General features: G+C 24.9%; 1 protein-coding gene across 1 annotated transcript; it reads right to left on the reverse strand.

The window, feature by feature from the left end:
- Nucleotides 1–6,476: 6,476 nt before the first annotated feature.
- LOC145840335 (serine/threonine-protein kinase NLK-like) lies at nt 6,477–10,487 on the reverse strand. Its single transcript, XM_082947566.1, has 9 exons — nt 10,429–10,487; nt 10,124–10,253; nt 9,652–9,704; nt 9,196–9,296; nt 8,820–8,991; nt 8,103–8,229; nt 7,515–7,721; nt 7,258–7,444; nt 6,477–6,790 (listed from the first exon to the last, which is right to left on the reverse strand). Exons 1-9 carry the CDS (start codon nt 10,485–10,487, stop codon nt 6,477–6,479), a joined length of 1,350 nt encoding a protein of 449 aa, XP_082803692.1.
- Between the last annotated feature and the right edge of the window lie 7,359 nt (nt 10,488–17,846).

The raw sequence follows: 17,846 nt of genomic DNA on the forward strand, positions 1-17,846 counted from the left end.
AACAATTTTTTTCAGACAAAACATATTGAACTTTGATTTAATCAGTTTAATGCAGAGACTGGTTTTGTACATATAAGTAAACAAGTAAACTAGATAAGTTTAATTTAGATACTTTGTATTTATTAGTTTAAAACATTTAAAAACTTGCAATGCAAAACCAAATTGTTAATCATTACTTAATACTGTAAACACAGCCAATTTTTATTACTATCTATCGTTTAAATTAAAATATATCTTTTCTTCTTTGATTGACACAATAAAAAATACAAAAAAGGTTGTGGTAATCTACAAAAAAAAATTGTAATTTAAATATTCTTTGATATTTAGATTTAAACTTTATTACTACAATTTCTTTACTAGGCTTTGAAAACTATAAATTTAATTGATAAAGTATATATTGCAAAAAATGTGTTAAAAACAGATACATAATCGATTTAGATATAAACTGATAGTTTCTGAATAAAGGAATTGTTTTACGTTAAGGAATTTAACAGAGAATACGTTTTTTAATCTTAATTAGTATAAAGTTAAATGATTTAGCTTTTATTATAGTAATCTTAAACAAATTCCGTTAAAACTACATAGGCTATAAAATACTTACAAAAAAGTGTAAAAACCAACTTGAAAATTTTAGTTTTTCTGCATTTCATTCGTAATAAAATTAAATTTTAATTAACTATAACATTTTCAACTAAGATTTTACACGCTATACAATATTAAGTAAGTTTATTTAATTATTCCTTTTTAGCTTAGTTGCTATCATGATACAATTAATTACTAAATCAGCTAAAATATTTTTTATAATTGCTAATTTGCATTCAAATACTAAATAACTTTTTATTTTTAATTATGAAACTCTTTCTTAAATTAAAACAATTAGTTTAAATTATAAGTATTATATTATTAAAATTTAAAGTGGAACTACAACTTTTAATATAAATACTGTCAACATTAACAAAAAGTAGAATTATAAAATATTTTAATAATTAGTTATATTTTCTATCGATTGTTTACTAGCTTTTTTATTAAAAAATTCAATATATCAATTTCGTTCTTCGGAAACACGCCAACTCAAATGATTTTATCACCAACACAACAAGCACCTTTTTCTACTTGTACGAAAATATTAAAAAAGTTTGGCACATTATTAATCACGGAGAACTTTTTAGTTATACTATTGAAAACTTCTCAACTATAACTATACCATCCACCAATTGCGAACAATTTGTTACCTAGAGAAATAAATGAATAACGAGATTTTGTTTCTATTATTTTAGTCAGGTTCGTCTGTGCTTTATCAAGTCGATCATACGATTTCTTCTGATCAGTAGATCTACTGATCTTCTATTGATTTTGAAGAAATTAAATAAAAAGAAACAATATATAAACTTTAATATTTTTTCAAGAAAAAAGCATTTAAGTCTTAGTGACTACTTACAAACACTTTGTTTTTAAGTTTCAAATTTTTATAAGATATGGCTAAAGTAAATCTCAAAAAAAAGTGTTTTTTATTAATTTTACATGTTCAATTTGAATAATAAAATTTAAATTTATCTTTTATTGTATTCTTTTTATAATGACCTGCGACCATTTTTTTAATATATGTTATATTTCGAGGTATTACTTCTTAAATATTTTGCAAAATTAAAGTTGTCACGTAACAAAAGTTTCTTTTTAAAGAAACAAGTTACTTATTTACCTTATATAAACTAAAACTTGTTTATACTCGCATTGAAACATTATTTTCTTAAAATATTCGAAAAAAGTATATTCTATCATTTATAAACAATCCAGCTTCTATTTTGCTCACCTAAAATATTAGTTAAAATATATATTGACTGCACTATTAAAGTATTTTTTTAAAGTTTAAATGTTTTAGTTATAATCCTGTTTCAGTGAACTTCTTAATTTCTTTTATAGCCCGATTTTATAAAAAATCCTTTTTAAAGCTTTTAACACGTACAAATACTATCAACTACAATACTATAATTTTCCTATTAAGTAATACGGTTGCAGTTATTTATACATTTTTGATTACTTTTCGTTTAATTATGCATTAAAAATAAGTTTATTTTAGTTTTAATTAAATTTAAGTTTTTGTTAGGATCTATCTAAGTACTATGTTTTAGTATGCAAATTACAGTTTATTAAAGCTATTTATAATAAGGTCGATGAAAATTCATTAAATCTATTTCGTTGTAGGGTAACTTAAGTACAAAGACCGCTTTAACTGAGACATAATTTCAAAAATATTACATGGCAAAACTTTTTTTCAGTAAGTAATTTTTGTATATATTTATATTTAAAAGTATTTCAATATGTTTAATTAGCACAACTAAGTTTTGCTGTTAATGTGCAGATCTTTAGGTGAAAATAAATTAAAAACTATCTATAAAAATGTTATGTTTAGATAGTTTTATAATTAGAAGTGTTAGGTAATGATAAATTTTATATAAACATAAGGATAAAGTTCAGTTTATTAGTTATTCAAAGAGAAAACTATAAAAGGACAAAAACGACAATATTAAAATTTAGAAAAAAAAAAATTAAAAGAAATAGTTTATTTGTAGAGTTTATATGATAGTAGTAAGTTTATTTTATAATCGTGAAAACAAATTTAAATACTGATATATTTTTATTTTACCGGACTTAGTAAAGTCTACTAGTATTTTGACTTTTAAAATGTTCTTATTATGCTTTTTTATATAATCAAGCCTAATAAACTATAATTTTAAATATTTATCATTTCATGCAGAAAAAAAAAACTTATTATATATTCAATTAGTTACATAGATATGTTGGGGTATATCATCTAAAACAGCAAAAACGTCTAAAATATTGAAAATTTTAGTTTATAGTATAAGAAAAGTAAAAAAAAATCTAAAGCTCTTTTTTTTGCAAACTTTGTTTTTTATTTCTGTTTAAAATTTATTTTAAATACCTATCTAAATAAATTTGAAAAAGAAATTAGTTTCACTAACTAAAGTTTATTAAAACTTATATCGTTTATACAAAAACTAAAAACAATGTTAATAAAAACAAAATAAGCTTTTGAAATTCAGAACTATTTAACGAGAATACTATAATGTTTGTTTAATATCTGTAAGAAAACTTAAGTTTTAATGTCGTACTCAATAGACTCAGTTTTCTTATCATAACCAACATCAACTAAAATAACTTAACCACCAACATAACAAGCACCTTCTTTTTGCCATCTAATTTGCATAAACTTCGGCACGTTTGAGATCAAAGTAAACTTAAAACTTCTGCTATCAAAAACTTCCCAACTATGCGTGAACTCTCCACCAACTGCAAACATTTTGTTGCCTATAGCAACCAATGAATGACAGATTCTTTTTTCTATCATATCAGGAAAATAATTCCAATTATTATCATGATGATCATACGCTTTTGCGGTTCTTAAGTAAATGTGTGAGCCTACACCACCTAAAACAACAATTTTTCCTTCAAAAGCTGAACATGCTGCACTTTTTCGTGTTTCAATGATACGTCTATGAAACTCCATTTTTTATATGAAAAACTATACAACAGGCAAAACCGTTTTGATATTACACATTGATAGCCGCCCAACACATAAAAGTTTTTCATAAAACTACAAACACAATTACAAGAACGATTGTCTTGAAATGACTGTAAAAAGTAAGTGAAGTTTTTAATATTCAGTCTTTTAGACAACAGGTAATTATGAACGTTAGTTTTACAAATTGCACACTATTCTAAGTCGTTATAAAAACTGTTTTTATTTTAGCTGTTAGTGAGCAGTATATCTCAATTTTTAAGAGGCTCAAAAGCATCAATTTAAAGAATAGTTCTTGCTGCTTTGAATAACAGAATTATAGCCATCATTGTGATTGCAATGTCTGTTTTGATACAAAGCAGGATACTTTTTACATAACAATGTTTTTAATCCTAGAAAATATTTAGAATTATGTTTAATTTTCAAGTATCATTCTTTAGTTTAATGCTATTAGTTTATAGAGCAATTAACCTTAAATCATTGAAAATAAAAGCTTGAAATATTTTTAGGAATGTAAAATTTCTTAAGCTCTTCAGTTTAAGTGAAATTAAGTATAAGTAAACTGCTTAGCTAACCTATAGAAAACAATAATAAAATAGTAAGCATAGGTTTTCAAAAAATCAGACAAATACTATTTTCTGTTCTTTAAACTTATAATTGAAAGTTAGTATTTCTATTGGTTTTAACATACAAAAAACTAGGATTAACTAAATTATTTAGATCAGTTTAGGTAAGTTTAAAAACAGAGTATTTTTATTATAAATCTAAAAATTATAGCTTGGAATATTTGTAGAAATTTTATGCGTTCTATCTTATGAGTTAATTATGCTGTTAAAACATTTTTTAGTATAGGTTAAAAGTTTAGATAGCTTTTTACTGTAAATAAATTTACTAACGAGTTTTATAAAGATGCGGGATTAAGTATGTTCATTTGTTTTATTAACAAGTTTGGCAAACAAAAGCGTTGTACGAAAACAATTTTATTCTAAATTGGTTTACTACTAGTTAAGAAAAACTATATTGAATAAAAGATATTAGTTTTACACAATATGAAAACTGATTTAGAGGCAAACACTTCTCACCACTATTATATCGAAAACATGACTACTATGTTAATAGTTTTTTTTTTTTAGTAACAGGTTTCTTGTACCAAACACTAAGGTTGAAAACAAACTATAAAAAACTTACTCTTTACTCTAGCTACAATGCTTCGCTTTAAAGTTTATAAAAACTGAAAGTGCGAAGTAATATTTTATACTTTATGAGATTCAGTTTATGTCAGATGATTTAAATTTATTAATAACAATAAATTAATATTTAAAAAAATATCTACTTGTTAATTAAAAATTAAGCAGTTAATTCTTAGAGTACTTATTATACTAAACGTTAATAATATCTACTTTTATACTTCTTTATACAATAATAACCAATAAAAGTGTATTTGTGTTTTTACAGGTTTGGTTATGAAACATTTTTTAAGAACTTTATTAAACGGCTCAACTACATTACTGCTCGAACCCCTTTTCAGCCAGCAGTAAAATGATTACTTTTATTAGATTCTCATAACAAGTGTACAAAATAGATCATTGTTCAATAAATTGAAAAAAAAAATTTAAGGACATTAAGTATGTTGTGTTTTTTAACATTTTTATACTCTTAGTTTAATCGTTAATCATATGCTAATTCTGAAGTTTTTAAAGTTCCCATTCTTTCTATATATTATTTTTATATTTTCAATCTGTGTATTTATGTGTTATCTATTTTTACGGTTTTTTATCAACAGTTCAATTTTTTACTCCTTTATTGGCATATAGGAGACCATAAGTTCTTGAACAAAATAAATGAAAATTAAGTAAAAATATCAAACAAAACAAAATAAAAAACATAGTATTTAACTTATGGTTTACAAACTTGTAGTTTTAACTTTAAAGCTATTTAAGTCGAGAATTTTGAATTGTTTGATTTAAACAAATTATTATTTTGTTTTTTCTACATATATAGTTTGTAACAAAAAAATATCCGGAACCGGTTGGATCCCTAATTTCTGGACCCAGAATATATTTACTAATTAAACAGGCGTATTTAAATATTGTATACAAATGTTTTTATAGTAAAATCTGACGTCTAAGCTTGTTATTTATGTATAGTTTTTTGTTGCTTTTTTTAAACAATTTTGCTTTAAAATCGTGTTTTTTATCGTTTAATAAAGTTATTAGAAATATGTTGGACCCACAAGGTCTTTTATTTATTTTAACTAAAATACACAATTAAAGTAGAATTACGAAATCCGTTAATAATACAATATCTTTTCGATAAGTACTCTGTTCAAATATAAGTTTTGTGAGTATCATTTTGCATGAAGTGAACAAAAATTATTGTTGAGACATTTATGTCAAAATAATAACTTTTTCTGAAGTTTGAGAAGAAATATTCTGAAACTGGCTATGCGAAACATAGTTCATAGGGGATAATGTTTTAACATTTTTTTACATAGTAATTAAAGTCAAATAGAACTGTTTTTTTTTAATATCGTTTAACTAAAGCTTTATAATGTAGCTTCATAAAATATTTACTTAGTTTAGTTTTAGAAGATTAAACAGCTCTAGTAGCATGAATGTGTGTGCTTATATATTAATCAATAGATGCTTAAATATGCAGTAATATTTTTATTCTATACACTACAATTATTTAAGAAAAATGTTGGGTGTTATTAAAAAAAGAACAATGGTTGCATATATATTAAATTATTCGTTTAAATAGCTTGATCAATGTTTTTTTAAATAAACATTAAAAAAAAAGCACTAAAAAATAAATTAAAATATATATGTACGTAGTTACTTTATTGACTGTAGAAATTAACGAAGAAACGAGTAAATTAAATAAAAAGCACTTAACAAAGACAATCTTTAATAAGGCGAATTTTTACGACTTAATATGTTCATTCATCAAAAGTATGTAGTTCACGACTAATTTTTTCATAACATTTAAAATCAGGATTTATATCTTCTTTATCCAAAGTATCACCGTTCCTTACTTCTTTCAATAGTCCTTTATTTTCTAATGGTCTTATTTTGTGTTTTTCTTTGTATTTTTTTATAATGTAAAGTGCTTCTTCTTTTTTCTTTAGCTGATTTCTTACAACGGTTCCTGCAAAAGACAGAAGAAATTCTTCGTAGAAAGGAGATTCCTGGTTTATATCTAAGTAGGAGCGATTGCAAAGTTGCCAGTTTTGCGCATAATCAAACAAATGTTCTGTGCATTTGAATATTAAATTATAATTTTTTTAGTTCGACTATAAAATTCGTAAATTGTACGTTACAAAATAATAAATCAAAAAATAAGCAGTGCACGAATGTAAATATACGGTAATTAATGTCGAACTAAAGTATTGCGTACTTATTCGACGCAGTATAATTCAGTAAACTAACATCAGTTATAAAAATATATAAACTACTTGATTACTAAGTTCTTTTAATTTATTCAAATTAGGACTTTTTGAAGCCTCAAATTCAATTTGTAAGAACTTAATAAAATATATATTTGTAGTGTGCTTTATACTTTGAGTACAAAGTTTATACATTTTCATACAAGTTTTCGACGATACTTTATTACTTATATATAACCTACAAATTAAATAACTTAATTTTAAAATATACAGTGCTTGATTAAAAATATAAGAAGCTTACAGTTGTAAACTCTAAATGTTAAAAAAAGCAAACTTTTTATAATTTTCACATTTTGAAGATGTTTTTCATAGTTGTCAACAAAATGAAAGTTTGGCAGAGGCTCAAACTCATCATAAGTGCAGAGTAATGGGCTATGTTGACAAATATTTTCGTGGAAATATTTCCTTCCGTAGTTTAAAAATCCCTCTTCCAATGCTTTAGTGCAGTCAAATCGCTTTTTCTAAAAAAAAATTATGTTATTCATTCGTTTTTGATTACATTCTTCAAAACTACTTAGCTTTAAAACTTACAGGGTCCCACACAAGCAGTCCAGAAATCAATGATTGAGCAAGAACGTTATCCGTGATTCCCTTAAAGAACTCTTGGGGACTTCTGTCTTCAATCCAGCCGTAATATTTAAAATAATCTAGTTTTTGAGAATCAGACAAACGTCTAAGACTTTTTTGAATCGACTTTGAATTGTTTGAAGCAGTTAACAAGCTGTGCTGCTTTTCAACCTAAAAATGTTAACTTTTTGAAATGAAGTATATATCATTCACTCTTTAAAATTTTATTTCAATGCAAAGCCTTTAGAATAAATAGTTTTAAATTAAACTTTTGAACAAACAGTACATGTATTAATGGTTAAGTGTTTATTTGAAAATATATGTGATAAACATTTTTTTAAATTATAGTTCAGTGATTTTATAGTTTTACATTTATAGAATCTTTTTAACATTTAATAAAAAGATATATTATGTGATTTCAACTAAAAAATGATCCACTGAACTTAATAAAATTACCAACAAAATAACTTGCTTTGAGTACGATTTGAACAAAAGATAATTTAAGGAGAACCATATAAATAGTATAACATACTTTTTGTTGTAATAACTAACCAGCTTTGGGTATGAACTGCAAAGAAAAATATGCTTCTGCGTTAGTAGTTCAGCAAATATGCATCCCGCGCTCCAAATGTCCACTTCAGTTGAGTAGCTCTCCACACCGTAAACAAGCTCTGGTGCCCTGTTTAATTTATCATTTTTAGAATATAGAGAGTATATTTAAAATTACTTACAAGTATTATTATATCGTTATAATGCAATGTTGAACTCAGGCATCTAAATCTGAGCCACCTAAACAGGACCTACAAGAAAAAACAAAAATAAAATAAAATACATTTATTTTAAATAATAATCAATACTAAAAAATTAAACAAATATAAAATTATAAAGAACTCATTAACAAGTTTAAACTCATTTTATGATAAAAAAATCGATAAGGTAGTATATTACATACGAACACATTTGTACAAAATTTTATTAAGTAAAAATAATAGCATGTTAGGGGAGGGCGTAGCAATCTTAAAATAAATGATATTACAAATAGAAAAATAAAGAAATCAGTAGGTAGTTTAGACGTTAAAATTGTAACGCTTTTCCAAGTTTCACTTGAATATATTTATATTGATGTATTTTTTGAAATACCAATATGTTGTTTATTGAAACACAAATGTTAATACAACCATTTATTTAGCTACCATTTGCATTTTGTGTTATAAAAATCAACATAACTATTACTTCCAAATAGTTAAAAATATAAGAAATATAATAAACCTATACACTGGAGTGATAACATCATAACATTTTTTGATACCAGCAATATTATCTGTGTAGCTTTTTGCGTTGCCGAAGTCGCATATTCTCAACAAGCCGTTGTTGTTCACGAGAATATTTGCGCTCTTTAGATCACGATGCACTATTTTTGCTCCGTGAATGTACTTCAACCCTAATTATTGAAACATAACGTTTTTTTTTATACAACATTAGTTGTAAGTAGTGCATGTTTAATTGCAGTATTGTATCAATAATATTTTAGTTTATAAATAATGCGAAAATTTTTTAATTTTTATATAGTTGTATTTCAAATTACGTTTTTTAATACAAGTTTATTTACACACTTTTTAGAAATAATATACAAAAATTATCTTACCTCTGAATAATTGGTACATTAAAGTAGAAACCCTCTCCATACCTAACTCATACTTTCTAAAACAATCTAAATCCTTATCCATGAACGGGGAAAGCAGGTAACTGAAAAAATAGTTTTATTTTAATTGCAAAAACTGTCATATAAACAACAACTAAGCTTTCATGCATAGATTAAAAAAAAAACGCCAAACGCAAAAAAGGTAATCAAATATCGATATATTGTTTATGCTGCACAATTTCATGTTAAAAATAATTAGATTATGGTAAACATACTACTAAATATTTTCAATTTAACAAACTCCTTACGGTGTTACAGTAGCTAAAGCTGTAAAGCTAAAAACATAAACACCGACTTGCTGTTAGCATGAAAAATATTTATTTTTAAATTTTATCTTTACTACAATTAATAAAATAATCATAAAATAAAATATCTACTAAATTAGAAAAAATAACTTACATTTCTTCAACGTCAGCTTCAAAGGAATTTATGACACCTACAAGGCTGATTATCTGTAAAAGAAAGTTATTCTTATTTACATAATACTCATAAACATAACAACGCTTTGTTCACATAACATACCCTGCATAATTTGTTTTAAAACAGTGTTTTACTATTGTAAGTTAAGTAAAATATAAACTGTTTAAATCTCAAACTAGAAATTATTTATAGAATTTTTTATTAAGCTCTCTTTTTTTAGTGTAATGGTTTAACTACGTTTTTTCTTAATATAAAAAGAAGGTTTAGAATTAACTTATTTACTAGTTTTTAAAAGTTTTCTTGAATTTTATTAAGTTTTCAAATTTTAGTTTTGTCTAAATTATGAAGAATTTATATATGCAATATTAAAAATTATTAAAAATTTAGAAAGTTTAAGGTAAGAAATAAAGTAAGGATAACATATGTTTTTAAAAGTTGAGACAAAACTTACATTTACATGATTCATGGTTTCAAGCATTCTTATTTCTCTCATCACACCAATAGCAGTAGACCGGTCTTTAGTGGCGTAAGAAATCTTTTTCAAAGCTAGGTAGTTATCGTTTCTTGGATCTTTAACTTTCCTGTAAATATCATGTAAATTAGTCGGTTTATTATCAAAAAAAATCTTAATTTTATGTGAAAACGTAGTAACTTTATAATTACAAAAAAAAAAGAGTTTTGAAAGTTATATAACATTTTTTAATTGTTTTACCTGAATAAATTAAAAATAAAATTAGTTTATAGGAAAAAACAAACCATACTACGCCGAAACAGCCTGAACCAATTTTTCGTGGGACTTCAATATAATTTTGCATTTTTATTTCTTCAACAATTTTATTTTTTGCAATTTAACTGTTAAAATATTTTTTTCAAATTTATTACACTGTTTAAAAGGTATAAGTATATTACACTATTATATAAATATAATTCAATTAATTGAAACTAATTATATACCACAAAAATAAAATTTGTCTTTTCTAAATTCATTTTTGACAACCTGACTTTTGTTCTACACTTTTCAATTATATTTTTAATTACTAGACTGCTTACTGGTGTATTTCAATACTGATAATTTACTAGTCTAAAACTTTGCATTTCAGTTGCGGCTGTAGTTACTGTAAAGTGCTGCACATTTTTTACCTTTTTAAAGACAGAATTCAGTGTTATAGAAAACTATTTTATAAAATACGGCACTTCTTAATCAGGATGTCAAAAATTAAAGTTGATATGTTCTTTACTTGACTAATAAGTAAATTTAGTTCTAAAAAATACTGTTAACAAAGATAATTTTATTTAAACTTATTAAATTAAAAGTTTTATTCATGTAGTTCTATACTATAAACTTTATTAATCATTTATTTTTGTAATTTATTTCAACTTTAACTATCTTTTTATTTACTTATTTTATTATTTTTTTTAGTTAAGCTGTTAAACTTTTTTATAAGACCTGAATGACACTGTTACAAAATTAATGCTCTAAGCCCTGATAATACTATAATTATTTTACTTTTTTACTAACTTTACACTAATAATTACTGTACTTTAGAAAAAATTCTTGCTTCTTTTATTTGTCATCATTTTTTCTTTAATTTCTAAAATTTAAATATTTCAGGTATGAGTATTTCAAAATGACCACAACAAGTACTTAAAAAAATCCTCAAGTTCTGTATAAAAATCGCTATTGCATTCAGGATGAATTCGACATTATATTTTGTAGAAGGTATACTAAAGAAATTACCAAATTTTTAAACTTTAATTGATAGAAATTTCATGTTATTATGTTCAGGAAAAGCAACTGTAATTGGAGCTCACATATATTCTGACGATAAGTGTGATAAATATTCACATCAATACTGATTTTTTTATTAATCATACATTGTAATTACTTTACTCATAAAATATCCTCCTTTCACGTTATTCAAATTAAAACAAATTAACTTATTATAGTTTGTTAATTTAGATATAAAAAACTAGAAATTAATACATAACTAAAATAAGTTTTAGCTTATTCATCATAGAATAATATTTGTAATTAAGTTAGATTTACTAAAACATTAAAAAGTGGCATTTTCTGAAGTTTCTCAACAATTTTTTTCAGACAAAACATGTTGAACTTTAATTTAATCAATTAAATGCAGAGGCTGGTTTTGTACATATAAGTAAACAAGTAAACTAGATAAGTTTAATTTAGATACTTTATATTTAATAATTTAAACCATTTAAAAACTTGAAATGCAAAACCAAATTGTTAATCATGACTTAATATTATAAACACAGCCAATTTTTATTACTACCTATCGTTTAAACAAAAATATATATATTCTTCTTTGATTGACACAATAAAAAATACAAAAAAGGTTGTGGTAATCTACAAAAAAAATTGTAATATAAATGTTCTTTAAACTTTATTACTACAATTTCTTTACTAGGTTTTAAAAACTACAAATTTAATTGACAACCTATATATTGCAAAAAATGTGTTAAAAACAGATACATAATCGATTTTGATATAAACTGATAGTTTATGAATAGAGGAATTGTTTTACGTTAAGAAATTTAACAGCGAATACGTTTTATAATCTTAATTAGTATAAAGTGAAATGATTTAGCTTTTATTATAGTAATCTTAAACAACTTCCGTTAAAACTACATAGGCTATAAAATATTTACAAGGAGTGTAAAAACCAATTCTGAAAAGTTTAGTTTTTCTGCATGTCATTTGTATTAAATTAAATTTTAGTTAACTATTACATTTTCAACTAAAATTTTGAACGCTAAACAATATTAAGTAAGTCTATTTAATTATTCCTTTTTAGCTTAGTTGCTATCATGATACAATTAATTACTAAACCAGCTAAAAAATTTTTTTTAATTGCTTATTTGCATTCAAATACTAAATAACTTATTTTTTGTAATTATGAAACTCTTTCTTAAATTAAAACAATTAGTTTAATTTATAAGTTTTATATTATTAAAATTTAAAGTTGAATTACAACTTTTAACATAAACACTGTCAACATTTACAAAAAGTAGAATTATAAAATACTCTGTCGTTACAGGTTGTCTACATTAGATACGTTGAAGATTGTTCAGTCATATCCGAAACTGAAAGTGAAAACGTATCTATATTTCAACAACTAAATACTTTATATGAATAGATTTCTTTCGCTAGAGAAATAGAAATAACAACCAACTGCCATTTGTATACATGTTTATCGCAAAAAGTAAAACAAGTTTCTTAACGAATATATATAGGAAAACAACTTTCAATGGACAGTATTTACACTACCAATCTTTTTGTAGTAAGAAACGAGAAGTAAACCTAATAAAAACGCCTTGCAATAAAGCCTAGAAGGTTTGTTCTAAAGAACTACTTCATTTAGAGGTAGATTAAATAAAAAATAGATAATCACCAGATTTAATAAAGAGGGTTATAAAATCACATCACAATAACCTTAAAAAACCTAAAATTAACGTACTAGAGAAGTTCCAAGCAGTTTTTTAGCTATCATATATTGAAGAAACATCACGTGTATTTGAGAATAAAGTAAAAATTTAATAGAAACATTTTAAAATCAAGTAAGTCCAAGAGTTATATTTCTCTCAGAACCTTTATAAAAAGTGCAGCTGAAAAATCCGATACGAGACCAAGACAAAAATTTCTATAGTAGACAAATTTAATTGCTTTTGCGAAAGAAGCTACATCGGTCAAACTTTGAGGCATTTAAAGACCAGGATAAAAGAAAATTACCTGTTTGTGTGTTGAAATTCATTGAAAAATAATCTGAAATTAAGACAACAGCAACCAAAAATGCAGCTAAAGTTTCAGTTGCAGAACAACTAATAAAAAATAGAGATTGTGCTATGAAATATGACATATCTAGATTTAAAATAATTTATCATCACAATAGTGTATTTGATCTCGTTAAGCTGGAGGCTATCTCTATATTTTTAGAGAAGCCAGAACTGTGCAAATAAAAAGAATTTGATTAAAAAGTGTCTTTATTTAGTTAAATGATGCATTTTGTTTCTGTTATTAGTATTTTGGTTCAATTAATTATTACTTTACACGCTAATTACTTTGTTAGTTCTAACTTTTTGTGTTTTTCCAGAACAACTATTGATAGTTTTTGTTTGTTATAGGGATTGTTTACCATAATGTAGTATGATAAAAAATTTCATATAACTTCTTTTTAATTCTGTAGTAAAACTTTGACAAATAAAATTAAACGTTTGTTTTTTGTTTTTCACTTTTCAAGTTTAATTTTTGTATTTCACTATAGATTAATTATGTTATTTTCATTTAAATGAAGTCATTTGAGTGACATACTAGTTATAGTTTTATTTTTAAATTTTAATCATCTTAATAATCAGATATATTAAAAAGTGAATTATGTTAGTTTCCAGTTAAAATGTTTAACTAAATTGTAAAACTTAAAATGTCACTTTTACATAAGTTTATGTTTAAACTAGTGATGTACCGGACCCACAATTTCGGGTTCGGCCGGACCCGAACTTTTTTTTCAAATTAGAATCCGGCCGGAGATGGGATCCGGACTTTTCTTTCAAATTGGACTCCGGCCGGAACCGGACCCGGACTTTTTTTCAAATTAGAATCTGGCCGGATCCGGATATCAGACAAAAATGGCAATAACCGGCCGGACCCGGACCCGGATAGTGAGTCTGGTACATCACTAGTTTAAACCCTAATTGTACTAAATTACTTAATGAACAAACATTGGTTTTTAGTTGGACGAAAAGTCATGAGAAATTAAATTATCAGCATAAGTAAACTAAAAAATAAAGCTTATAAGGTTTAAAATATTAAAAAACAAGTTAAACAGTCACGCTACAACGGCACGTGAAAATAAGACTTTTAAAAGATTATTTATAATTAACATTTTAATTAATTTTATTTTTTTTAGTTCTTATTTATAAACCACTGTTACCCCTAAGATTAGCAACATAAAATCAGTTTAGCTAGCATTTGCAAATTTGGATTTGTCAGTGATGGTTTCGATTTGAATTGCTTTCGTTGCCTGGGAGAATTATGCGAGATTCAGGCCAATATAAGTTTGTATAAAACAGTTGTGCTTCTTAGTTATTTTTAATTAAATTTAGTAAGTAGTAATGAGTAGGATTTATAAAGTAAATCAACTCAGGAATTCAGGAAAAAACTATTTTGAACAAAAAAAAATGTTGCGCGGACTAGAAATGATATTTTCAATTTAACTAGCATATAATGCAAGATACATTTTATGCTATTTATCTTTATTTTTATATTGTTTATACTTTTTCACTTTAATTTTGAGCAAAAATTAATTTAAATTTTATTTTAGAAATCAAAAAGTTAGGTTTTTATAAACTAAAAAGTAGTTTTAAAATTATAAACTAACTTTAACGCGTTCAAACGTACTTTCCTATATTTATTTTAGAAACCGGTTTAAACACAAAACTTTATAAATTATTAGTCTATAAAAGTTCTATTTTGATAAAATACAAGTAGTTTTTTTATACAAAACAGCGAAACATACTAAACTTTATTGAACGAAAATAAAAGACGGTCAATTTATTTGGTTCTAGGACCTGGTGCACAAAAAACCTTTCGATTATCAACTAGCACATTAAAGATACCTTTCAACGACGAGTATAGAAACACTGTCTTGAAAAAACTTGAAAATTTTATTAAACTATTTAAGTAATTAGATATGTCTTAAAATTATTTTTAAAAATTTTGATATTATAATAAATTTTTTCAAACAATATAAGTAAGACTCATTTAAGATGTAAATTTAAAATTGATAAGAATTTGTTATTAAAATAATAAATTTATATCTTTATAGTTTAAACAAAATAAAGCCAGCAGGGCCGGAGTAATGCTTAATACCTTTAGTACTGCCTTATTACAAAAAGAACTCAGGAGTTTTAGAAATAGAGTTCTATCTATTAGTAAGTAGGACTTATCATTCGGTAAAGCTGATTGTAAATTTCGTATCCAAACCAATGTTTAGACCTGGGGGCAAAGATCCGATAGCAGAATTTAAACAAAGTATGGTAGTTTACCAGTTTAAATGCTTCTGTGAAGCTAGTTATGTCGGCATGAACTCAAGACAATTTGCAAAAGAATAAAGGAACATATTCTAAATAGTATCGATGAATTTTGTATGAGTAATAAAAAAACTAAAACTTTTAGAGTAATAAAAGCTTCAAAAAGATCTGCTATTGCTGAACACTTAGTAAATAACCTTGATTGTGTTAGTAATTATAATTTAAAAAGATTTAAAATTATTAAAAATTGTTTTAAAGTTTCTGATTTAATTAAACTTGAGGCTATTTGTATTTTGTTAAGAAAACCTAAGTTGTGTAAACATAAAGATTTTGAATTTACTGTTTCGTTATTTTCTTTAATTTTTTTATGAGTTGTTGATCTGTTTTATTATTTTTTTATTTTAGTTGCATTATAATTAGAAGTACTTATGTATTTACTTTTTTCTTTATTATTAATTACATTGATTGCATTTTCACTATATAAGCTAGTTTTGAAATTCTATTTTTATTGTTTAGTATACAACTGATGAAAGAAGCATGAAACATATATTGTTCTAAATGATTGAGTTTTATTATATTGTTTGTAAAGATTATTTGTTTCGTTAGCATACAACAATTTTTTTACATAGAGTATTAAAAAACAAATTTTTTATCTTCATTTTTTTTTTTTACGATTTCACGAAAACAACAAGTAGACAGTAAGAAGAAAACACCTTTAGTGGGATCCAGTATTTTTTCATATCTGAGTTAAATAATATTGTATTTCGTCATAAAAACAAAATTTTAGGCATTTAATTATTTTTTGAAAGAAAAATATTTAAGTTAACAAGCGATTATGTCCCTAGGCTAAAGCTTATCTGTAATTGGTCTGCAGTCTTTTGTCATTATGAGCTTTATTTACTTAAAAAATTTTTATCTTGCTTCTACTCTAGCTGAATTTTAGAATCAAAGCGATCCAAAAACTCAAAAAGGTCGTTTACAGCATTAGAATTTTATCATTTTGAAATTACTTGTTTTTTAAATCTTAAATTCTAATCTTAAAGTTATTTCAGTACAAAATTTTAACTAATCTTAATTAAAATAGACTTAATAAGTAAAAGATAGACAATAATATTTATTTTGTTTTTATTTTATTAGCATATATGCTTAATTTTTCTATAAGTACAAACAAAAAATTCTAATCAATTGAAATTATTTTTAAACTCTAAAACAAGCATTACTTGAAATAACATTTTGAAAATTTTCTTTAAGATGCAATGTTATTTTACTCAGAACAACTTTAAATTTACCAGATTAGCTTTACTTTCAGTTTTTTTTTCAAGTGCTTTGGTTTTAATAGAACTGAAACAAGAAAAACAACAGAAAAAAGTAATAAAAACACATAAAGTTAAAGCTTTTGAAAAGATTCAAGGGTTTTTGAAATTAAGTTACTTTCTGTTCGGCCTTGATTTTGAGAATTCAATTTTTCGATTACTACTGTGATTTTGTGAGCCACTATATCTATCGTTTTTCGATCAATCTTTTGTTCTGTCTTGTTCTGTGTGACTTCTTTCAACGTTTTGTGAAACTTTACGACTTAGAACTTCTACTCTGCGTTTACTGATGTGGTTGCGTATCTTTGAGCTTCTATGTCTATCACTTATCCTTCTATTATCTGGTTTGTGGAGTACTTTGTGATTTCTTATGTTATTTGGTGAAAGTCTGCTCTCCTTTTTATACTTTAAGCAGCGCGTATCTTTACAACTATCGTTAAGCTCGCTTATTAAACGTTTTCTTTTCGCAGATCTTATAACAGACCTTAGATCATCAGAGTTACGATTTTTACGACTTCTTCTACGTGTTTTGCTCTTCTCAAGGTAAGTTTTATCTCTTGAAACGCGGCAAACTTCATCACCACGTCTTTTATGGTGTCTGCTTCTGCTCGCATTTCTGGATTCTCCGAGCTGTCTTTGTGGTGTCAGTTTTCTACTTTTGTGATGATGATTCGTGGATGGTGATCTAAAGATTTCATTACCTTGTCTTTTGTGGTGTATGTTTGTTCTTGGGACTCTTGATTGTTCTTTTTGCGGTGCCAACTCTGCTCTTTTATGCTTATCATCTATGGACGGTGAATTACGGATAGTTGA

This window comes from Thalia democratica, chromosome 1 (assembly GCF_965202585.1).
Source record: "Thalia democratica chromosome 1, ktThaDemo2.hap1.1, whole genome shotgun sequence".
Classification (NCBI taxonomy): Eukaryota; Metazoa; Chordata; class Thaliacea; order Salpida; family Salpidae; genus Thalia; species Thalia democratica.

Bases quoted from the DNA above. Each gene is read 5' to 3' on its own strand.
- LOC145840335 (XM_082947566.1), bottom strand. From the start codon at position 10,487: ATGCAAAATTATATTGAAGTCCCACGAAAAATTGGTTCAGGCTGTTTC. The intron at 9,705-10,123 runs GTAAGTTTTGTC...TTTCTTTTACAG, and splicing joins AAACCATGAATCATGTAAAT to ATAATCAGCCTTGTAGGTGT. The intron at 6,791-7,257 runs GTTTGCTTTTTT...TCAAATGCACAG, and splicing joins AAATGTGAAAATTATAAAAA to AACATTTGTTTGATTATGCG.